The 24,741-nt window shown below is 41.9% G+C and overlaps 1 protein-coding gene across 1 annotated transcript; it reads right to left on the bottom strand.

The window, feature by feature from the left end:
* Positions 1-1,839: 1,839 nt before the first annotated feature.
* On the bottom strand, positions 1,840-24,508 carry RADX (RPA1 related single stranded DNA binding protein, X-linked). The gene is made up of 15 exons (XM_056859582.1): positions 23,899-24,508; positions 22,958-23,100; positions 20,446-20,638; positions 18,503-18,611; positions 18,310-18,401; positions 18,105-18,227; positions 16,827-16,931; positions 14,515-14,682; positions 13,483-13,643; positions 12,770-12,951; positions 10,593-10,655; positions 7,130-7,209; positions 5,430-5,729; positions 3,437-3,616; positions 1,840-1,985 (listed from the first exon to the last, which is right to left on the bottom strand). The coding sequence occupies exons 1-15, from the start codon at positions 24,506-24,508 to the stop codon at positions 1,840-1,842; spliced, it is 2,655 nt and encodes an 884-aa protein (XP_056715560.1).
* Positions 24,509-24,741: the final 233 nt, after the last annotated feature.

Below are 24,741 nucleotides of genomic sequence, written 5' to 3'. Positions count from 1 at the left end.
TCCGTACCGCAGAGGATGCCGCCAAGGACCTAGATGAAAAGGACAAGGAGTCCAGAGTAGAGTCAGCCATGAAGTTAGAGACCTTTAAAAGACGTTTAAGACCGTCCAATATTCTTTTATTGTCTGAAGGAAGTAAATCAATAATTTTCCTGATCCACATGATGCTGGCTCTAGCTACCAACGCAGATGTGGCCGATGCCTGGATGGACAGGGCGGCTGTTTCGTGTGCCTTTTTGGCAGCATAATCTATCTTTCTATCCAGTGGGTCCTTAATACTGCCCGCCCCATCCTCTGAGATTAAACCTGAGGACTGGAGGTCTGTCACAGGGGCTTCCACTAAGGGAACCTGCAGGAGTGTCATGGCTCTGGGCTCCAAAGTATATAACTTTTTAATGGAGGCTGGCACCTGCTTGCTAGACATTGGCTTCTGCCATTCTGATTTGACCAAATCCTCAAAATATTCAGGGAAAGGGACTGAATATGACTTAGTTTGCAAACGAGTAAAGAACTCTTTTGAGCCCCTAAACTTAGCCTTGCTCTTAATAGCCTCAGTGTCTTCGTGAAGATCAAGGGCTGACATAACTTTACATAGAAAATGTTGATAATCCTCCCCAGCAAACAAGTGTGGATGAGATTCCTGGATTGACTCCCCCCCTTCTTTCTCCTCTTCGGAAGAAAATTCCTCTTCTTTTCTTTCCTCCTCTTCCCCGGAGGAAAAATGCTGAGCAGTAGCCTTTTCTAGATGGGGTGGTTGGGACCTCCTAGCTGCCCTAGATTGCCAGGCAGAGCTGGGACCCTGGGCTGCAGGCTCTAGGCGAACTGAGCTTCTGGAGGGGGAGGAGGCTCTAGAACTGGAGGGCCCCCTGGAAGATATTTCACCCAGAAGAGCAAATTCCTCCCTCAGCGCCCTGCGCATTAACTCTAACATTCCTTGTTCACTTGGGCCCCCCCACCCGCCGATAAATTGGAAAGGGAAGGATGCACTATACCGGTTCCGATGTCTGTAGCAGAGCTGCCTGAGGAGCCGACATTACGGAGCGGTTGATCCCCTTCACCCTCGTCACCTTCCAGGGACGAATGGGGAGGTTCAGCGGCCATCTTGTCTGCGCGCGACTGTTTCGCGCCATTTTTCTCTGCGGCTTCTGAAAGCTTTCTTTTTGGCCGAGTTGCCGCCATCGCTGCCGCGGTCCCCCGCCGAGCTTTTTCGTCGCTCGCCCCGGCCACTTTGTTTCAGCGGGAAGGCAAGAGCTCCGTGGACACTGCCTCGTCTCCCGACAGGAGATCCTCTCCGGAGAACTCCTAGCTTGCCGCCATTTTCCAGGTAAAGGGAACAAATGGAAAGGCACGGGAGGGAAGGCGAACGAGGCGGAGATGATGAGGAAGGGGGGGGGGAAACAGACTGCACAAGTAATTAGTAGAAAAAGGGTTTTTGGATCTAAGATAGCTGTGGAGCGCACTTCGAAGCTGCTCTTCCCTCTGAGGCAGGAATAGAACTGGGAGGGCGATTCCGGCGCAGGACAGGAAGTTGAAAAAACATAAGAACCTGCCTATCCCTGAGCATAGGAACAGAAACACCCGCTCATAAGATGTCCTTTGATCCTCAGAGAGAGAACGACAGCAAGATTCGCCAGTTGCTGAGCGTTACTTGTAGCACCCAATAATGGATGACTGAGGATGAGATATATCATAATCTAGTACTCTCAAATACGAAGGGGCTAAGATCCTGCTTTTCTAATGTTACTTACAGACATTCACACTCTTCTGTTGTTTATGTTCCTTCAACAGCAGGAGAAAAATACTCTGTTGGAATTACATTATCATTCCACTGTCCATATTATCTTATGTTTGGTTTGTTATATCAGCTTCTGTAACTTTATACACTTTATTAAGGAAGACTTCAACTTCATCTTCACTCAAAGAACAGACATCCAGAATACAGACGACACGTTGTTTTTCCAGGTCAGCAGCTGCTTTTACAACTTCATCTAGTGAACAAACACAGAGAGTGTTCCTGTGTATTAGTATTAAACATTTAAATGGCGCTTTGCTGCTTATTCAGGAAAAGCACTGTAGTGTTAGTCACCTTTTCCTATGGGCCACGTCCCAGAACAGGTGAACCAGAGTGAGAGAATCTGCTCCTGCTACTATAGCAACCATAAGCCTTTCTCAGAAAACTCAGCCCACATGCTTGGGCTGCAGATTTCCCCTCAGATTATGCCTTTTGAACTTAAATTAGTTTCTGTATTTGGCAAAAAAAAAAAAAAAACCAAAATAAGGTGTTCTCTTATTTGGAATTTTTAACTGTAGAATATATTCAAGAAGCTTGATGTGAAACTAAAACAGAACTATGTAATCAGTCATTCCTGTTTAAGAAGAGTACTTTCCAACACATCAGACAACACTTTCTGTCCCTCTGGAATCTAGCTTGTTACTGGATGACCCCAAACTGATTTGCATGTTTCTATTTCCTGAACATAAAATTCAAGGCAACAAAATGACTGGCGCAATAAACAAGGCTTCCAACACCTTGGACTTCATATATTTAGACAGTTCAGCTGTTCCTTCATTGGCCCATAAGGAAAGTTGGCATAACAAGCTGAAAGGCATAATTTCCAGTCTCTCAGTCAAAATAGCTCAGTGTACACGGTTACACAATTACTGAGAGCCAGTCTGACACAGTGATCAGAGCATCAGACCAGTATTTGGGACACCTGCATTCAAATTACCACTCAGCCCCTCAAGTAGAATGACCTTGAAACAATCAAATCAAATTTATTAATTCGGTCAACTGACCAATTGCACGCCAACACATCAAAATTTCCACTCAATAGTTTTGCACCGCAGAATCACAGACTGTCCGTACAAATAAAGGTGTAATATCAGTAAAAACAACCCCTGATTAAAATTATCACCTTAAAATTGATAAAATTGTAAAATATTCTAACGATCATTCTCTAATAAAGTCTTCATATTTTAATTGCAACAGTGCAGAACTTGGCAGTTTGGAGCATAAGCTGAGGATCTTCTCCTAATAGGAGCTTCTTTGCCAAAAGCTCAACTAACTCTTAACTTTGAGCCAAAGTCTCTCTCTCACTGCCTAAACTATAACTCAGGGATGAAGGAGATAAAAATACCACATACTCCCAGGCAAAAAAAGCTGCACAGAAGATATGTATACATAAGCAACTGATTTTCTATTTACATTACTGGCAAGCGTTAAAAAATGTCACTGTTTAAAACGCTCCCCCCCAGGTATTGCTTTAAGGAGGGTCACTGACCAACATGGTAGAATGTTAACTTGCCTTAGCAAACTGATTTTTTTTAAAATAAAAAGGGCTCCCATATATGGGGAATATTTATTTAAAACTGTACATATATTTGGGACACATGATGTAATTCATAAGCAAAGTTACAACCATCATCTAGAAGTTCCTACCTGAAAGTGAAAATAACTCAGAAAGCCCTTCTTTGTTAATGGCCTCCTGCTGACACGGAGTACCACTCACGCTGGTCAGTACTGCATCATTTAATACGTCTTCTGCTCGGAATAAATGGGAATCTTCAGGGCAACACACAGGCAGGAAGGCAACATCTACTGCTATGTCATGATTTATGCCTGTACAACAGAGAGTTACTTTAATTACCACTAACTTAATCAATGCTTTTGTTAGAGAGCACTTCTGAATCAAGAATCTACGATGTGGGCACAGGGAAGGTGCTGATCCAGCTCTGATGACCTCTCTTTGGTACAAGCCTTTGGTAACTGGTTTTTTAAAAACTTCAGGAAGTTGGAACATCAAAACCTGATTCTGCATGTTCTTGATTATCCCTATGGCTCAACACCCAGCCTTAAGACAGGCTATTCCATTATCAAACATGTCCCTAAACAGTTAACACTTCAATCTTTCATAGAGAATCCTCATCCCAAAAATTTACTGCTGCTTGAACAGTTAATTTATAGTATAAATAATTTTGTGGTTTGAACACATGGGGTTGGATCCTGAATACCACCAACCGAAGAAATAAGAGGAATTACATTGCATCCTCATTGTAGCCCCCCAATCCATATTGACCATTAATCCAAACGAATACCGCAAGCCCAGTATTCTGTCCTGGGAATGAAAGAAGCTGAAGGAGTGAAGCAGAATACAACAAAGATCTACACTTTTGCTTGTGTAATTGGGACGTGATCAATTGTTTTTTCTTTCTCCTCCTACGGCATCCCACCTTTCCTCATGGTTGCTTTTAAAAAATCAAAAAAAGTAACAGTCCATCTTAGATCAGGATGTGACCCAGTTGAGGATCATGACCCATCAGTGGAATGCCACAAACAATAGTATGCTTATGTTATTACCCAAACACTGCCATCTGCCATTCCTCATGCAATCTGCCTAATGGACCTTTTTAAAATTAGAAATCATAGAACAGAGTTGGAAAGGGCCTCCAGCGTCATCTGGTTCAACCCCCTGTACAATGAAGGAAATTCACAATTACCTCCCCTCTACCCCGTGACCCCTGCTCCATGCCCAGAAGATGACAAAAAAACCTCATCCTGACCACTTTCCTTTCAGTCCCTTCCAGCACCATCATTCTAGAAATGTGCTGCTCAGAACAAACAAACTAATCCAGGTGATATAATACCATTACCAATTAGAATGGTAATATTTCCATGAATCTTGCAAAGCATGACCTTATTAATGCAAATGTATAGGATTTTTTTTGGAGTCAGCATTAATATTAATTCACCGGTCTGATACCCACTATATGCCCTTCCTGAAAAGTGCTGCTGCCTAGCCAAATATTCACCTTCTACACTGAGGTCATCCTTTCTACATATAACGATTCTGCATTTGTCTTTGTTCAATTTGTTTTTGCTCACTGTCCAGCTCTGGCGTTTATTAGGATTCTAAATTTGTAATCTAAAATTATCTCAGTAAAATTGGAGAGCTGGGGAGATTAATCGCTGATTTACTTGTAAATGCCAAGGATGTTAATTATGTAGTCAAGCAGTAACACTGCAACAGACAATGAGAGAGACACTGTGGCTGGGATCCAAAAAAGCTATGCTAGGTGTGGACCAAGGTTTGCGTGCTCCAGTGGAACTATTTGTTTCCTTTTAACATCAGACTACTACGCCACATCAAATTGCTTTTTAAACTCTTCTCAGCTTCAAAAAAATAACATGTCATACTGTACAGCATGGATGACAGCTGACAAGAAACAAAACCCTTCAGTTTATGGCACTAGTTGATGGTTCTTTGGATCCTAGCCTATATTCTCCACGCTTGCTTTAAGACACCCTCTAAGTATCTTATTCGCTACCTCTTCTCATTACGTAGCAGTCATTCTTCTGTAACACTCAGATCTTAAAACACTTCACAACAGGGCACTGAACTGTGCATTAGGGAGGTGGTGAGGATGCTACCTACCAAGAATAGCCACTTCATAGTATTCGAGGGGACAAGTGTTTTCAAAGCAATCCATTCCTTCTTTTGTTTTCCATTCTTTTGGCTTGCATTGGGCGGCTTGAAGATTATATCGTTGCATAAGGAATTCTTTGTGCATGTACTCAAATTTACAAGGAAAGCTTTCTGGGGAGACTCTGCTGTAGTGCAAGTGTTGTGTTAAATTGTCTTTCACGGCTGTCCAGAGAGCACTTTGCCAGGAATTATGACATATCCTTTCCGCTTGAACTGTTTCAGGCACATTAGACTTTTCTTTGTTACCTGCTAATATGAAGTTATTAAATGGTTAGCCTACCTCCATTTACCGATATAAGCATAAGATATATTTTCTAATATACCAGAAAATGCCCAAGTAAAGAAAATGATTAGCCCTTCAGCAGTTTTTTTAGATTAATCATTCAGATTTTTTGTGTCTAAGTAGAATTTTTGAGCAAATTATCAGTTCTCTTTTAAAAAAAGTAGAATGGTTAAAATTAAATCTACACTTATCATTTCTTACAATTAAATCAATGGCCCTTCCATCAAAAACATTAAAGGTGACTCTTTATGTAAATAAAGAATCATGGGGAAATATCTTTTGAAACCAATCATTATATTGTTACTATGGGCTTATCTTGGGGGCCTGGGACTAGCCAGTCATTAAGGCCACTGGCATCCAGCATCTACTATCTTGTAAATCAGCAGAAATACAATCCATTGTGTCCAACTGATCTTTTAGGCTCCCAATTTTTGTGCTCTTTATAATTATCTGAGATCTGCAATTGTCTCAGTTCTCAAGTTATAAATATTTACTCTATAAACAACATTTCCTTACTATAAAAGCAAACTGTTCTGCCCTATTAGCCCTTAACTCTGGAACGTTTGGAATTCTTTCTCTAAGAAAGCAAATTAGGATTGTTATGTACTTGTGTTTCTGGAATGGAGCTCCAAGAATAATCTCTGCACCCTAGCCAGCTGTCTAGTACACTGGGATTACAGTACAATACTTTGCGTATAAATAGTATTTCTAGTTTCAAAGCACTTTACATACATCACCTCAATAATCCTTACCACAGCTCTGTAAGATAAAACAGTATTATCCTGTCCATATTGGAGAGAGGTAAAGTGAAAGTGGGTTGCCTAAGGTCCTTCAGCAAGGTCAGGGTAGGAGCAAGATTTGAGCCAGGAACCTCCCAGATCTCAGTCCATTCTCTTAGCTACAGAACTATGTCAGCACATGATCATGTTCTAAGATGCCACACTGGAAAATGGCATTTGCCAATACAGTGCCTGAAAGATGCATGCAAGATCATTTCCCATGTAAACATGTAATTAGTTGACAAGTTTCCTGGCTAGTGATAACTAAGATTTACCTGTTTGTACAGTGGAGGATATGGGTGGTACCTTGGGATGGAGTTACTGCAATTGAAAGATCGTAAGGGCTAGTGGCAGTTGGTAATACACTATTATTATAGCTACTATATGAAGCATCAAGGTGCTAAGCAACACAAAAATAGAAACTTCATCTACATATCTTATAATGTAAACATATAATATTAGCGTGAAAGTTTAAGAGGGAAACAGAGCTTTGCTTTCCACTTTGGCCTGAGAGTAATGATCTGATAGTTCTTATTTTAATTACAAAGTCTGACTTTCTCCTAGCTATGAAGAAACAAGATGCATACTTCTAGAAGGCTGGGTTAATTCTGTCTCTTCTTGACTTTTTTTTCTTGAAAGGCAATTTTCTTTCAAGTCTGTATGCATCCTACAAAAAACAAAAATACTGTCAAAATTAAAAGTTACAAAATTCTCTGGCCACGTTGTCAACAATCACAAAATTTTTTAAAAACTCATAGTGTGTTTTTTTTTCTTTTACTGACAAGGCAGCCACTGCTTTTTAGCAGAGGTTAATCACTGTAGGTGAGCAGAACAGTTCTAGTTAACTTTCTCTACATTTACAATTTAAGAAGAATATCTGTCAAAATGAAAAAGTGAATGCAAATAATTATTCCTTTTAATAAACACATCTCTTCTGAGAGTTTGCTTGAAGTACTGTGGACAACACTTTGAAAGCAGCAAAGTTCAGTGTAAGAAACTACAAAAGTGTTCTATGCTAATTCTTTAAAAAGCTCCTGTTGTAAATGTGATATCAGCACTGTCAACGGATGAAGACAGAGCAGAAATACTCAAACATGCTCATCATTTCAGAGTCTAAAGTGACAAAACATGTTTCAAACTACAGATTATCTTGATAAATTAAGATATCACCCGGAGTAAAACAGTCCAATAATTCAAACAAAAATATACATTGATTTGTTAGCTGTAAAATGATGACCTAGACCTTTAACATTTACCCTTTGTAAGGGTCCCCAACCCCGAGACAGGCTCAGGCCCACACAGGAAACTGGCCCACTGGCCTCAGAACTGGGAAAGAGATGGGTTCCAGCAGCCGGGTCCTCTTCCTTCCCCAGACTGGCTCTCCACCCCCACCCACTCTCACTCATCTGAGCTCAGTCTGTTGCTTGCCTTCACTTTTATAGCATTCCCTGGTCCCATCCCCACCTAGCCTGCCTCCAAGCTCCTTCAACCTGGGAAACTATATAAGGAAAGGGCAGCTTTACTGCCTCTTCCCCCGCTACCTGTTCTCCCTGCCCTGCTCCTTCCCCTAGCCACTCAGGGAAGCCTCTCAGCCTCTCCCATTCTGGCCTTCCAAAGTCCAAACTCGGCCTTGCCCTTCTGACTATGCCTCTCCTCCACTGCCTGGCTTCCTGACATTCTGGGCTGTGTCGGAATGATCTGCCTGGGTCCCAGCCACATGAGTGTGTCTAGGTCCGTGTTGGCGAACCTATGGCACGAGTGCCACTTCCGGCACGCATAGCCCTCTCTGCCGGCACGCGCAGTTCCTCCAAGCCGCTGGCCTTTCCGGCTCTGCCCCGCCCCGGGTGATCTCCAACCAATAGAGATCAGTTCCCCTGGAAAAAATTGCCACTTTGGCAATTGGACTCTATGGCACTGAAGTCCTTTCCCAAACCCCGCCCTCCTCAGGCACCACCCCAAAAACCTCCCACTCATGGCGAAGAGGAACTTGGCAACCCTAGCCTTTCCCTCTGGGCCCCCTCTGGGGGTGGTATTCAGGTTAAATTGCCGCATTGGCACTCGGCGATAAATATGTGGGTTTTCGGTTGCAGTTTGGGCACTCGGTCTCTAAAAGGTTCGCCATCACTGGTCTAGGTCCTGGCTGTCCTCAGCTTGGGCAGCTGAGACACGTATAAATGCATAGTTTGACAGTACTAATGGTGACCTTTTTTCAGATAAGGGAAATTTTACCTTCTTGTGGAGACATTAAACAGGTATTATAAGTACGTGAATCAAAAAAAATGGGGGGAGGAAACACATTATCCTAGGTTTTGTAATAGAGGCAAATCCAACCTCTGACAGTTGCTCCTTGGTTGGAGCTTTTCAACAGGAAAAAAATGACAGAAACCTGAACCATTTAGGTCAAAACCTGCCATCTGGCAAGACTGTTTTATTCACACTTCTGGCTTCACAATATGAACTGTGGTCTTACAGGTCTATTTTTGCTACTTTAATATTTGAAGCTGCATATGTTAAAATAGCACTAAAATCCAGTAATAAAACCAATTGCTTTGGCTCTATCTCCATGGAACAGCTGGGTAAACCTTGTTAAAAGACAGACCATATTAACATGAATGATTTTTCAAATCAGCTAATCCATTAAAATATTGTGGAATTCAAAGCAGAAGTTTCTGGATATCCTTCCACATTCAGGGCACAGTCAAGACTCACTGAGTTTATATGGACAGAAGCTCAACCGTTTCCCTAGCCCTCATCTCTGCCCCTTTCTCATCCCTTAACACAACTTGTTAAAAATGTGCAATTAGTTTGAACCACTGTATCCATGATAGACATGTGCCTTTATATACACACCTGGAAGCTGGACTGGCCCACACCTACCAGGCACATATACACAAGAACATAGGTGGTCTTGGCTAGAGGGCCCTGACCAGTGAGCTGCCCCAGTTGACAGCCACCGCTGCCCTCTCTGCCAGCGTCATGACTGCAGAGGTGAGAACAGTATTGCGGGGGGGGGGCATTCAGGCAGCAGCTAGGCAATCAGCTGAAGGGTGCGGGAGGCCCCCCTGACTTCCCTATGGCTGAGCTGCATGAGTCTCTGGCAGCAGTCGGGGCAATCAGCTGTAAGGGGGGGGGGGGCTCTGACTGCCCTACAGCTGATTACTGGCCTGTGCCCTGAAGCTGTTGTTGCTGCAACACCAGAAGTGATGGCGTCAAGGGATGGACCCTGCTTCCCTTGCTGCCATTACCTCTGGCTTTATTCTGACTTGAGACTACCCTAAAGATGACTTCCAGATGCTGCTCTGAAGCCCCCTCTATCTGCTATACTCGGTGATTCTGGGGCCCCGTCCTTGACTTATGCTTGAGCTCCAGAATCTTTAAGAGCACCCCTACACAGGAACTTAACTGCACCTTTGAAATATGCTTCAGGGTGCCACTCTTTGCATTTCCTATGGGAAACAAAGGGCCAAACAAGATATGACACTAATATGAAATTGAAATGTCAAAAGAACCTGCAGGGACCCAATCTGGATTTGGGCCACATAACTGAGGAAGAAGGAATCAACTCTGCTCCCTCCCTGTGACATTTCCTTCACTGAAAACAGCCCTCCCATCCCAAGACTGCTTTCAGTCAGACTAAGGAAAAAGGCAGGTATTCAAACAATGCCTGTCTTTTCCCCCTCCTGTGGCTTAGATCAGCCTGCCTGTGGGGCATTTTCAATCATAGCAGCCTCCCAGAAAGTTGCATTTGGCACATTTCACATTCATGGATGTGAACAAGGATCCTGGCATCACACTTTTTTGGCTCATGTGGCAAACACAATTACTATTTGAAGTGTGGCGGGGCCTTGGTTTTAAAGTGAGTATGTTTAGGGCGGAATGGTGAAAGCAACTTTCTTTTATAAAGAGTTGGAACTGAACAGCAGAAAGAAAAGCATTAAAACTCTTCCCTGTCCTTTCTTTATATTACATGGGGGGGAATTCCTCAAACTGGATAGTTCTCACTTAAAACACCTGCTTGTAAAACAGCTACAAGAAGAAGTTGCCACTTACATGGTTTTCTTGCCTGCTGATCTTGTGAAATACGGACTTTTAGACCCAGGAGATTCTCTTTTCCTTAAATGCAATAAACCTGTATTAATTTTCTAATTTAAACATCAATTGCTGCATATTGCTCAGAAGAAATGTTGAACAATTGAGTCCTTATTTAAAACTATGATAATTATGTGCTAATAAGTTTCTTTTCTGTTTTTTGGTGAACAATGCATACTTTACCTTCTTAAGTTCTTGTACTGTACAATACTCCTGGAAGCCAAACATTGGGACAAGAGCAAAGTTCACACTACTTGCAGATTTTGGCTGCTTCCACAGATATTTTGCTCTGTTTTGATGTCCAAACTGGAGTGACTTTTTTGAGCTTCTACATGCTATTGTGATATAACCATAGTCCTTTCCCAGTTTTCAGAACATTCTTTCTGAAAGCTCCTTTGCTACTGTCTTTTGGGGAAGAGTGCAGTGCAAGCATGTTATCAGGCTGCCTGGATAGGAAGGTACACATTTTCAAAGGTCCCTCTCACACTGGCCATTTTGCTTCCTTGCAGCTTCCATTTTCTCTATCACACTACTTGAGGGCTTTGGGAGGTGGGTGGGTGGTAACTGTTATAGCGCTATAACGTGGCATAATGTTTAGTGTGTGGAATTAGGACTTTGGACAAGTGGATTCAATCCCCACTGTACCCATGGAAGCTCACCAAGTGACCTTGGGCCAGTCACAATCTACCAGCCTAACCTACTTCACAAGGTTGTTGCTGTGAGAATAAGGTAGAGCTGAGAAGAACAATGTGATAACCCACTTACAGGTCCTGGAATACGATAAGATGTGGCATAGTAAAAGGGCAATGAGCCTCAGTTTAGGGATGTCTGGGCGGAGAACCACTGTTTGGGAAGAGTAGTTCCCTGCAGCATGGAAGATGTAGGAAATCCCCCTTGGCTAGAGTCAGGAGGAACAGAAACCAAGTTTGGCATGGCTAAAAGAGTGCAATCTTGACAATCACCTTGATGAGGAAAGATGGGGGCAGTATACGTACAGGAAGCATTTGTAACATGGCACCATGAAGTGCTCCATATTAAGTGGTTTGAGAACTGGACCTAATGAAGGCATAATAATCTTAGAAGCTAACATTGAATATGCGAAGTCTATCCCTTGGATGATTTTTGCACATATTCATATACACCTAGAGAATATTTGAAAGGCAGTTCGGTAAAATTCATCCACAAGGATGATAGTTTTCTTGGATTTTGCAGCAGAGATCTCTCTCTTTGTATGCATCTATTGGAGGGAGAGCCCCGTGGCACAGGTTGGTAAGCTGAAGTACTGCAGTCCAAGCTCTGCTCACGACCTTTCGATCCCGAAGGAAGTTGGTTTCAGGTAGCCAGCTCGAGGTTGACTCAGCCTTCCATCCTCCTGAGGTCGGTAAAATGAGTACCCAGCTTGCTGGGGGTAAAGGGAAGATGACTGGGGAAGGCACTGGCAAACCAACCTGTAAACAAAGTCTGCCTAGGAAACGTTGGGATGTGACGTCACCCCATGGGTCAGGAATAACCCGGTGCTTGCACAGGGGACCTTTACCTTATATTGGAGGGAGAAATCTTTAAATAATATTTGTTGCACATAATTCATTTAATCATTAGCCATCTGAAAAGGCCTCCTTGGCACTGCAGCCTTGATGTGGGAAGCCTATTCTTATGCATTCTGGTAATAAAAGGGGAGTGGCCATGGCTCAGTGGCAGAGCATCTGCTTAGCATGCAAAAAGCCCCAGGTTCAATACCTGGCATCTCCAGTTGAAAGGATCATATACGTAGTGTTACAAAAGACCTCTGCCTGGGAGTCTGGAAAGCTGCTGCCAGGCTAAGTAAACAATTCTGACCTTGATGAACCAATGGTCTTTTTCAGTATAAGGCAGCTTCATGTGTTCAAGATCATTCTTAAACAGCTATTCTTATCTAATTGATAACAGCAATCCAAGAGTTCCACTGCCAATATACAAAGGTAGGCTAAAGCTTCGTGCCAGCACAATTCAGAACAATGACACAATACAATTGAAAACTGCATACTTCTCATATTTTCTGTGCTTAATCTTGTTCTGAAAGGAACAAACAGAAGCAGCAGTGTGACCTAAAAGGTGATAACAGAACACAGAGGGAACAATTAAAACCTATCCCAGCTTACTCCACAGTCTCACTCTTTCTCTTTGCTGGAGATTTTTTGGTTACTACGTATTGCTGCTCCTGCATAGATGGCGGTGACCTTTGCACAGATCTTGTTTCTCTCAATGGTTGAAACTTCTTCCTTCCTTCCTTAACTCGGTTACTTTTTGACACAGAACTCTGAAACAATGGCTCCTTGTTAATCTGCAAGAATGGAACGTGGAAAATAGCTTACTTAAATTTCAAAACAAATTAATATGTCCTGTAGTAGCTGTTCTCTTAAGGTTTATGATTTTAAAAACATATATCCTGCCTTGTCAACCAACTCTTGTACTAAGGATTTTCTGAAAGCCCCATCTAAATTCAGATGCATCATCACAACCAGAAGAAAATTTGCTCTATCTAGATCATGGTCTAAAATTCTGTGCTCTGATAAAACTGGTGATATAATTCAACACATCTAGTTCCTCAACCCAACTTTATTTCCACTTTTGCATATTTAATGCAGAAAGTTCTCAACACATGAAGCCAAAATTTCCTTAGAAGAGAGTACCAGGTCATTAAAACTTGAAAAGGCTAAAATATGACTTTCAGATACTTGCTCTCAAAATAAGAAAAAAATGTTAATCAAGAGACAATGTCAGTTGGTTCTTTGAACTCCAATGCAGAAGATCTCAACTGCAATTATGATCATAGTATTGTAAGTACTATACTATTAATTCTCAAGCACCATACCTGTATTGCTTCCACTCCTGAAGCATCTTGAGATGTTCTGCCACAGCTGACATATCTTATAGCACTAATTATCCCCTGAATAGCAATGCGTTTGTGCTCCCTGTAGTGCAGACTTTCAATCTCCTTCTCCATTTCACTGATGGTTGTCAAAACTGATTCAACTGCAAAGAGCAATCCCCTGAAACTTAGTTTTAAAGAAACAATACCACCAAAAAGTAAGAATATAGGATTCATATGACAAAGTACTAAATGCTAAGTTACTGCTTTTAAAGTAACACAAAAACATCTAACAAAAAGCAGTCTTCTAGATAGCCTGAAAGTATCTTACTGCAGTGAAAGAATGTCAGTAATTAATGTGTTACACAGGCAACTATGTACTACTCTTGCTGGCATTCAATTGAAGCTGTCAGACTGTTCCATACTGCCATGAAAATGCCATTTTTTATACTGTTAAGGTACAAATGAATAGTCTGTTGTTTTACCTGCACTATCATTCTTACCTAAATGACACTGCCTCCTGCCATGCTAAACTGGATTCAAAATTAGGGGCACAATCTGAAGCTTTTCTTCAGATGCATGCTTCTGACAATCCTTCTGAAAGCTTGAAATGACTTTCTAAATATTCAAGTTGGGAGGGGCAGTGGCTCAGTAGTAAAGACATTTAGGAGACTGAAAATGCCACACAGAAGGTTCAGTCCTTGGTATTTCTAGCTCAGGTCACAGGTGTTACAAAAGGCCCTTTTTCTGGAAAGCTGTTTCTAGTCAAAGTAGACAACAATGAGTCAATGAATCAATGGTCTGACTCAGTATGAGCCAGCTTCATATGTTCATACTTAAGTGAACCACAGGGATGCTGAAGTGGGGGGTGGGAGGTTGGAAGCCCCAGTACACTTTCTGGATCATGGCCTAAAATGAGCTATGGCTTGTACAAAGACCTGGCTTGTACAAAGCTACATAGAAAGGGTTATATTACTAACAGGTTATCAGAAAAAGCGATAGGCATGACTGAAAGCGTATAATGGAATGCTGTACCTTTACTATTTTTGCAATACTTTGAAAAAGTATTTGGAACTGGTGGGAAAGGATAATATCCACCAATTGCTGTTTTCTCCATATGATAATCTTCCTTCTGAGTGTTAATCCACTGAATAAAGCTTTTCACTTTGGTATCTTTCGTATACGGCTGGCCTTTGTGCCACCCTATTAAGAAAAACAAAAAGGCTGTGGGAAGTATAACAAAAGAATCAAAAGATTAAAACAATAACTTTCATAAGCAACTGTGGCCCACTGCCCTGCAGCACAATACTGAGAAGCATTCAAAAATGTTAAGTACATTCTCATTATCAGGTGGTTCCCTGAGGAATGCCACAGGATTTATATACAATATTGAGAATGCTGGTGCTGTGACTTCAGGAGGCAGAGCAGAGAGAGGGAAAATTGCAACCATTTCTAAGCCTCCTGGGAAGTTTAATAAATTGTAGTTATAGTAAATTTCCAAAGGTTTAACAATCCTGTAACCTCTCTGTGACCCTGGCCAACCCCTAAGACTACAGAATAAGAGCTAAGCTGACACGGGTGTACCACTCTCCAATCTATTCAGGTACACTTAATGCCAATATCCATGCAGATTAGAGAATCCCATGGGTGTAAGGGAACATCAAGGGACCATCACACAATGTTACACTTATTGACCTACTGAAAACCAATCCAGATAATCATATTATAAATATATATTAGGTTGTGAACAACCGATGACTCGGCAACAGTATCAAGGCAGTGCCAATGTTTAGAAGAAGAAAAAGAAGAGTTGGTTTTTATATACTGACTTTCTCTACCACTTGAGAGACTCAAACCAGCTTACAATTACCTTCCCTTCCCCACAACAGACATCCTGTGAGGTAGGTGGGGCTGAGAGATTGTGACTAGACCAAGGTCACGCAGCTGGCTTCATGTGTAGGAGCGGGGAAACAAATCCAGTTCACCAGATTAGCCTCCCCCACTCATGTGGAGGAGTGGGGAATCAAGCCCAATTCTCCAGATCAGACTCCACCGCTCCAAACCACCGCTCTTAACCACTACACCATGCTGAACAATCACAGTCTTGAGCAATCAACAGGGCAGCAGCTCAGGCATTGGAAGGAACAGAGCCACCTTATCCACCTTATGGTACTGTAATGAGTACCAAGAAGATATTTATTTTACAAAAAAGACACATAATCCTTTATTTCTGAGAAAGAGGTCCTACCTAAAAGATTGCAACACACACACAATATGAATGGCCAAAGAGCAAACATTTATCCCCCAAATGGGTCTTTAGGTGGTATGAGGTAAGCTGGCAGGAAAGCCAAAGAATTGATTGCTTTTCTGGGGTTCCAACAAAAGACAGGAGACGTTTGATGAGTCGTCAGGACCCAAGAGAATGCCTGGGTTATTTTCCTGAATACTGATTGATTGCTGGGATGGGTGCAGACAGGGCAAGTAGTGGTCTGCTTGAAGTGCTGATTAACTAACCTTAGGGTGACACAATGGAGATTGGCAAGCCCCATTGTCCAGCCAGGCACACATTAGGGCCAGGGGATAAGTTCAACGGCCAACCTTCCTGCCCAAGCATAACACACAAGATGGATCCCAAAACCCTCTGAGAGGCATCCATTTCGTCGGGAGCAGTAGAAGAAGAGTTGGTTTTTATGTTGACTTTCTCTACCACTTAAGGAAGAATCAACCTGACTTACAATCACCTTCCCTTCCCCACAACAGACACCCTATAAGGTAGGTGGGACTGAGAGAGCTCTAAGAGAGCTGTGACTAGCCCAAGGTCACCCAGCTGGCTTCATGTGCAGGAGTGGGGAAACCAACCCAGTTCACCAGATTAGCATCTTCCACTCATGTGGAGGAGTGGGGAATCAAGCTCAGTTCTCCAGATTAGAGTCCACTGCTCCAAACCACCGCTCTTATCCACTACACCATGCTGGCTCTTATGCTAGTCTTTGGCCCCTGTGCCCTCGTGGCACCCCTTAACGGGCAGGCGGGTCTGACTGGAGTGGGAGTGGGGAAATTGCCAATTTAGTTCAGACCCAACCCACAGATGTTATGTTTATTGCTCTTTGGATTGTGATCACCAAAGTCCAAATAACAAATTAGCCTCAGTAGATCTTACAAAAGAAAACACACATATCCACCATAAGTAGAAGTTTTTATGTTTGAAGAGGAGGCTATGGAAGGAGAGAACAAAGGCTTGAGTGCTATTACCAGGGAAATAAAAGGGGAGCAACAAAGAACAGGAGAGAAGGGAGTTATTATTTACATGAAGGCGTTATAAAATGGTGCTCTGTTATGTTATTTACCTGTAATAAACATTTGACTTTCATTAGATGTTGTCAGGTAAGTCGTGAAGCCACTTTCAACAGTATCTCGTACCACCCTCATCTGAGTACACACCAAATATGTCACTGGAGACAGAATGTTTATGTTAGCATCTTTGTATGAAATAAGTAAATGTAAGGAACTATCATACAATTAATATTAATCAATAACAAACCCTTAGGCACCATTCCATTGGCTCTGATGCGACTAAAAGTTTGAAAGCATCAAGTGAAAACAAAAGCTATTTGAGGAAGAATTAAAGCCATTTTTCCTATCATAGTTTGCAGTTGCCTAAATGCTTACTTCAATTTTAGTTAACAAAAAATTTCCTACTTCCCATGGTTTCTCCAGAGCATTCAAGCAACTTAGGGCTAGTCCTTGCAAACAGATGAAAGTGTTAAAGAAAGCCAGTATGGTCTAATTATCACAATGCTGTACTAGGAACTGGAAGACCTCGGGTCAAATCCCCGCTCTACCATGAAGCTTGCTGGGTGACCTTGGACTCGTCTTGCTGTCAGCCTAAGTTACCTCATAAAGTTGTTGTGGGGATAAACTGGAGCAACATACACCAGCCTTACTTAGCTCTGTGGATGAAGGGCAGAAACATCACATAACAGGCCAAGGTACAGAAAAGATCCCTGAACGCAAGGAGCTAATGTCAGACAGAAGAGTTCCAGCCTAGCTTTGATAAAAGAGTTCTCTTTGTGAAGGAATGTTTTTGTAAGGCAGCATTTCATCACAAGGGCTCTCACCTATAATCTGAAATAGTGTAATCCAGATACATATTTACCACCTCATCATCTATTTTTGAGAACCAGGCCTATGTCTAACTTTGTGTTCAAGTTCAGTTGAGCATTCCCAAACCCTAGTGGGTACCCTTATTAACTCTTTGGATTGTGACCTATGGCTATGAACCTAAACCAAGGCTCAAGTTAGTGAACGCACAGGGGCTACTTCACTTCTCACAGCTCTTCCTAAGCGAAAGGAAACTATGTACACTGGTTCTGGTATAATGTAGAAAGGTGGGAAAGTGTCTACTTTGCTGCAATTATACATATTTGTAAGCTGTAAGAGACTGACTCAGATGAACTCTAATTCACCATTTGTACTGATCTGGCAGAGAAATTAGAAAGTAGCACAATGATGTTCATCATTATCACAATCATTGCCATGGCACCTGAAATTTGAAACAAGCCTTTAAAGAGCTATCACAAAACAGAAAACAATAAGAATGGAAGGTATATTTTTAAAGCAAATACTTGGGTGAATTTGTTCAAAAATCTCTGGCTGAGAAGTAGCAAACAATTCCAGTATGAAAGGTTCTTCTGAGGTCCCATCAACAACATGTACCCAACGATGGATCCAGAAATCTTCCCCATATTCTGTAAAAATAATTTATTATTTAGATTTTTTTAACCAAATAGTTTTGAACAAATAAATATTTCAAATAATCTTTAGAATAACCTCTTTTTCTGGTACGTTCAGTCCTTCCAACATATTTTACAAGTCCAATAATATCACAGGAATGATTGTTTGGTAAGTTATCTAGTTCTGACCTGGAACATATTGATAAATAAAGAGTGACATTGAAGCTTAAAACATATTTGAATATTGAAAATATTTTTCTCAAACAGGAAACCGAAAAAAAAAGCTTAACCTTGTTATGAAACGGTATTTAACATCAGGCAACTTCCACTCTTTTTTAACCTTACTTTCTGGAATAATGTGAATTTTAGTTGGAGGATCTCGAACATTCAAGGAGATTTCTAGAAAAGAATGTTATGAGAACACATTTTCAATAATTACATTTAGTTTTGATTATCTGCTGTTAGCAAACTTCAGATCTCCTATCTTTATAGGTAAAACAGTAATGTCTATTATAGCTGCTGTATCCCACTCTGGATTCTTTGAATAACACACACCTTCTTGAAAAGTTTACTTGTTTATAAGGTTCTTTTCCTCCTGTTTTGATTATTGCCTCCATTATTGTCTCCCAAGACTACCCAAATTACTACTAGATTGCAAGATTTTATATGAAAAGATAACTCATTGGCAGAAAGAATTATAAAGACTGAACAAGCTTTGTGTCACATTGACACAAAAATGTTAGAGAATTCTATGTAAAAGGGCTTCAGCTCTGAAAATATTTTTCAGTTCTCTCCACTTCTTCAAGGAACTTCCCACCATCCAGCAACATCCACTATCTACCTTACATGAACATTTGTGAATTTGTATGGATAAAAGACAAGGCTTGGGTAATTTGGCATGTCAGAACTGAAGGAAACCATAGTGGGCATCTTGCAGTGACAACGTCATTGCTTTTGTCCAAATGTCACTTATTAAATGTGGCTTTCCTACCAAAAAGATTACAACCTATATGTTCTAAAGACCCCTACTCAACATCTGAAAGAAAACTCAGTAGAAGCATCTATGCATAACCCCCACTTCCCAAATTATTGCATAGGCATCCCAGGAAAACAAGTGAGCAAAGCGATGTTCATTCAGTTTACATGCAAATGGCTATGTATTACTGTACAAGATGTTTTTCCTACCCTTTCCTTTCACTGGGAACTTATAAAAAACTTTTAAAGTTAGTAGTAAAATAAGAACTATCTGATAAATCAAGAAAAATGCCATCAGTATATGAGATAATTAGCCATTTTATTTCCTACATGAGCATTCTATTTATGCTGCAGGACGCCCAACTCTTCACTCAGAAGTTCTCACTGTTTAATTTGCACCTATTATTGTTCGTTTCACTTGGCCTTTTCCCTGCTATGCTATTTTTTTTATCTCTCTGTTACTAAGTGAACTCTATTAGCACATTAGAAAACAGAAACTTGGTTTCATCAGTCAATTGACAATATATTTGTTTGTAAGAACAAAATCTCAAACTGCCAAATCTGAAGGTGCTACTTCAGAGACAATTACTGTCAAATTGGCTTACAATCATCAGCAGTTTTCATTTATCTTTCCTCCTAGAACTCCTAGTCTGACAAAATATTTCACTTTCTTGTCTACAAATTATGTATACATATCATGTGGTGAGAACAGGTCTTAAAAAAGTAATGCATTTATGCTAATTGTAGAATAATAGCAAGCGCTTAAAAGAATACTGCCTAGACCACAAAGATATTTGCTAGTTTCAGGCAAATGAAGTGGCTACTGGAAAAGTTACTATTGTAGACGTTTTACTTCTTCCATAAATGAGAAGTAGGCTTGGGTCAGTCAATAAAGAATAGCATTTTTTGCATTATCTCTGTGTCATATATGGCACCCGTGGGGGGGGGGGGAATCTTTCTTTTACTGTTCTAAATGCATGGAGGAAGGAGGAAAATGTGGTTTTCCCTGGAAAAAGAGGGTTCCTGATAAAAATGAGATACTTCTACACATGTACAGTTGTGTAGGTTCGCTACAAACTTTTTGAAAGAAAAACATGGATGTCCACAGCGGGCACACTGCATGTGACCTCCCCCCCACTCCCAATGTTCAGTGAAGGTTTGAATGAAGCCATTAGTTTTTTTCTCCATTTGAAAGCAAATGTATTTCCTAACTTTATTCAGTATTACTGAATCACAATTCATCTCTGGAATACTCAACCTATTGAAGAGAATCTCTTCATATGCAAATCCCCAGGAGTTGGCTGTGTTTTGAAAGGATAACTTGTTTTGACAGCATATTGATGAAGTAGCAGCACTGTACCAATCTTCATACTGCTATACCATTCAAGGCATAAGGAATTCCACAGGACCACTGACATCATACCAGAATGATCTGCCACTTCAAAGTAAGCCTGGAAAGAATTGGGGACACAGGCTTAGCTTCTCTAGTAACACTGAAAGCGTAAGCATTTGTTTTTCCACTCTGAATAAAGAAGATAGTAAACAAGAAGACAGGATGAAAACTAACAAAGTAATGAAATTAGTCTCTCTCTGTATACAGTGAGCCCAAATTGTTTCCCCCTTTAATTAAAACAGGACAAGATTCCCTCCTTTTCTCAGAGCAGAAGGAACATTCATAGGGTAAGTCCAAGGTTTCGTTCTCACTCCAAGGGGGACAGCATCTTAGCATGGGATGTCTAGCTACTCCATGTCAGGTGGAAACGGCTGAACTATTTCGTCTGAATGACTAGTGTAGTACCCATCTGCAATTGGCCAATACAAGAGTATCAAATTAATGGTATATGGAGGTGGCAATACTATCAATTTCCTCAACTGAGGTGTGATGAAAAACTGCCATATGTGCTGCAGTTTGATAGGTTATGTTCCTTGCCAAACTGGAGTTGCCTTGGATGAACAATGGTAACATATGCCTGAACCAGTTAGTCAGGGTCAATCTGAAGACCTGGGTAGGTGGGAGAGCTGAAGAGAAACCAGCTTTCCTAATGTAACATGTTCTCCTAAGGTGAAGCTGCAAGGTCCTTCTTAGGATTGCCATATGCCACTGGGGTAGTGGATAATGCAACAGAAGATGAAACTCTGAAATGCTGCCTATTGAAATCACAGCTGAAAGGAATGAAGCTTAATGAAGACAACAGTTCTTAGACAGACCACTTCAAACCCTGATTCAGAACTTCCACTGCTACTAGCAATTGAAAGGAGGATTTAGACTTAGGTGTCGCAAGCATACTAATGACACACACCCCAAAACACCAGATAACCTCCCTCAGTGGTCTGTGTATATATTAGACAGCCTAGGATACAAGATGAAACATTGTGGCACTCCACAAGCCAAAGGCCACAAGTTGGAGAAACAGCACCACCTTATGCAATTTACACAACAGAAAAGAACACTGCAATCATGTACACCCTTCCCACTATTTTGACAAGGCAATTCAGGAGGATACCACGGTCAATGGTGGTACAGTGCACTGAGAGGCCCAAGAGAAACAACTAGTATGCACTGTGTGTGTTAAGTGCTGTCAAGTCGCTTCCGACTCATGGTGACCCTATGAATCAAAGTCCTCCAAAATGTCCTCTCTTTGACAGCCTTGCTCAGATCTTGCAAATTGAGAGCCGGGGCTTCCTTTATTGAGTCCATCCATCTTTTGTTGGGTCTTTCTCTTTTCCTGCTGCCCTCAACTTTTCCTAGCATGATGGTCTTTTCCAGCGACTCTTGTCTTCTCATAATGTGACCAAAATATGATAGCCTCAGTATGCACTACTTTTGTCTATATCCCAGTACTGGCTATCTACTAGGGTGGCCAAGGCAATCTCAGTCGTTCAAAAAAGGTCAAAGGCCAGTCTGAAATTGATCCATTAATCAACATTATCCAAGAAACCTTTGATTTAATTTGCCCTCTTTTGCTCCAGTACATCAGCCAGGAACAATACTGGGGAACATATAGAAGATGTTCAAATCAGGAGGCCAAAAGTAGGTGTCTTCAGACATGGTCTCACTACTTTCTCTTGAAACACTAAGGGGACCACTCCTTAAGCTAAGAAAATATTTAATACCTTCACAAGGCACTGGCAAAGCTTCCTTCAACTTTTGGGCCCAGTTGTAAGACCTAACCACACAGTACAGCTCCACTGGACAGCATTGTGCAGATTCAGTGGTAGTAGAGAAGAAAGCTTTCGTCATTACCATGACCACAAAGTAGATTCTAAGATGACACCTATCTTTGAACATAATTTTACTCCAGATACAAAAAAGAATTTCACAGGTAACAAGAGGACAGTCATTTAGTCAGACATGTGTTTGAATAGGCCATATGTTCCTCAGCAAAGTTGTCTACCTCTGTTAACATAACGGTTCTAACAATAACAAAAAGAACCGACCTTCTGGCTGCCAGCATCAGTGAGTTTTTCTACTGGCTTGAAATAGATTGTTACAGAATACTTTTGGCAAAACATTTAGCTTTGTTTAAAGAAACCTAAATCACATTATGCAAACATTTCTGTCTTGGTCACACACACATGCAGAGCACTATTGCACAAACAGCTGAACTTGTGTAACTATTTATAATTGTACTATATGGTTATAGTTATTTATTAAACAAACCATTCCACACACTTTTATAAACATAGTATAATTCACACCATGTTGCACTAAACATTTATCAGAACACTTTAAATATCAGAACTCTGTATTAGAACCATAGATTTCCTACCTGGTATGGCACATCTAGTTTTGTGTCAGGTTTCCCATAGTACCGCAATCTGGCTTTATGCAGGACTCTAACAAGCAAGGGTGGGAAACTCATTTTGGTCCTCCAGCTCATCTCCAGATGAGAGAGCGAAGTAAGTTTGGAATCTAAGGAAAGAAGCAGAGTAAATAAGTTTATGACCACTCGAACTTTCCTGAAATTTGAGATCAGCAGGGTAACACTGGGCTAGGTTCAGCAATGGCCTAACTCAGGATAACAGTGTTATTTTCAAATTTTCTTAAGAAAAGCAAGATAGAATTCTGCAAATAAGTAAATCTTGCAGAGCTACCTTCAGGATGCCCATTAACTACTGCTACAATGCACATACTGTTAGGAATAAGAACAACTCATCTCAAAAACTGGCCAAACCTAGCTAGCTTTCCTAGGGTTAACAAGGTTGCTTTGATGCCACCTTGGATAATGCACCCTTTAAAGCCATTCATGGCCTGCAGCTCACATATTTGTCTTCTCCCATACACACCTGTGCACTAGTCATACCACCTGCTGGTTGTTGCCACACTCAGGCGCCCACCTAGCACTGCCCACGGCCTGGGCCTTTTCTACCATGCCCCCCACTCTGTGGACCAGGCTTTCTGGAAAGGACAGGGGAGCCCCCTTGTTGGAGATCATCAGAAGACACTAAGATTTGTCTGTTTGCCAGAGCTTATAGTGGGCTATGAGAGGGTACTTGGGTTTTATTATCTGGTTTTAATTTGCAAAGTTTTAATTATAACCCATAACCAAGAGGAATGGCAGGATATAAGTATTTTGACCAAATATTTGTGGAAGCCAGGAACATTAATAGTGTATTCCAAATACCTTACCCTTCTACATCCACACACCCCGTCAACAATCTACCTTTACTATTTGGTCCTACACTGCTGCCTTGTAGGTACACAACTTACCATCAACACAAACATCCTGTGAAAGCTTCTTTTCTACCCACACACCCCCATATGGATCTTCATTGTTCCACAAAGGAAGATAATGTTTCTTGGCACCCTTCAGTGGCACTCTGGGTTTTGCTTTATATTCTTTTTGCTCTGGGGAGATGTCCACGCCTGGCGCTCCCACGATTCGGAGCTTCTCGACACACAGAAAACCAGCACCCAGTTTCCTCTCATTATACATGTACGAACACTGCATGATTTCCACCCACAGGCCACAGCGCAGGGCATTCTTGTGCACCAGGGGGTTCAGCTCAGGGGCCAGGAGGCACTTCTCCTGGTACACGCCGTCCCAGACAGTCACATCGTAACAGTAGGAGGACGAGGGGGCGACGTGGACGTGACCGCCACCAACAGTTGGCTTAGACGGCGTGCCGGGCGATGGGGCGTCCGCCATGTATCTTTCCAGGGCCAACACCGCCACTGGCCGGCCAGTGGGGAGGGAAAGCCTCAAGGAGGAAGAGGCGAGCACTTGCTCGAAGGCCCTCTGGATCCAGGAGTCACAACCGGCGGCGGCGGCGGCCTCTGCTACCGCCTCAGGTCCCCCCACACCCTCAGGGCCCTCCATGTCCCCGGGGCCCACACCTGACAGAGAACAAACAGGGCCTGTAGCTACAGTCTCCTCGCTTCCTTCGCCCTCCCACCAATTCCCTCACTGCCTGGAGAGCAGCTCCCCTGGGCAGCCGCCCCCCACACCCCCTTCAGCGCCTCCCATCCACCACCTCCCCACACGCACAGCTCGGCTGTCAACAATGGCTTCCTTTCCCTCCGCCCCTCCCCCCACTTCCCTTTATTCTTTCG

The sequence above is a fragment of the Euleptes europaea genome, chromosome 13 (assembly GCF_029931775.1).
Source record: "Euleptes europaea isolate rEulEur1 chromosome 13, rEulEur1.hap1, whole genome shotgun sequence".
NCBI lineage: Eukaryota > Metazoa > Chordata > Lepidosauria > Squamata > Sphaerodactylidae > Euleptes > Euleptes europaea.
The sequence above is the reverse complement of the archived record's forward strand: the minus strand, read 5'-3'. Positions and strand labels throughout refer to the sequence as shown.

Bases quoted from the DNA above. Each gene is read 5' to 3' on its own strand.
- RADX (XM_056859582.1), bottom strand. From the start codon at position 24,508: ATGGAGGGCCCTGAGGGTGTGGGGGGACCTGAGGCGGTAGCAGAGGCC. The intron at 16,932-18,104 runs GTATTTGCTTTA...TTCTGTCTCCAG, and splicing joins TTTTGAACAAATTCACCCAA to TGACATATTTGGTGTGTACT. The intron at 5,730-7,129 runs GTATGCATCTTG...ACTTCATATTAG, and splicing joins ATTAACCCAGCCTTCTAGAA to CAGGTAACAAAGAAAAGTCT.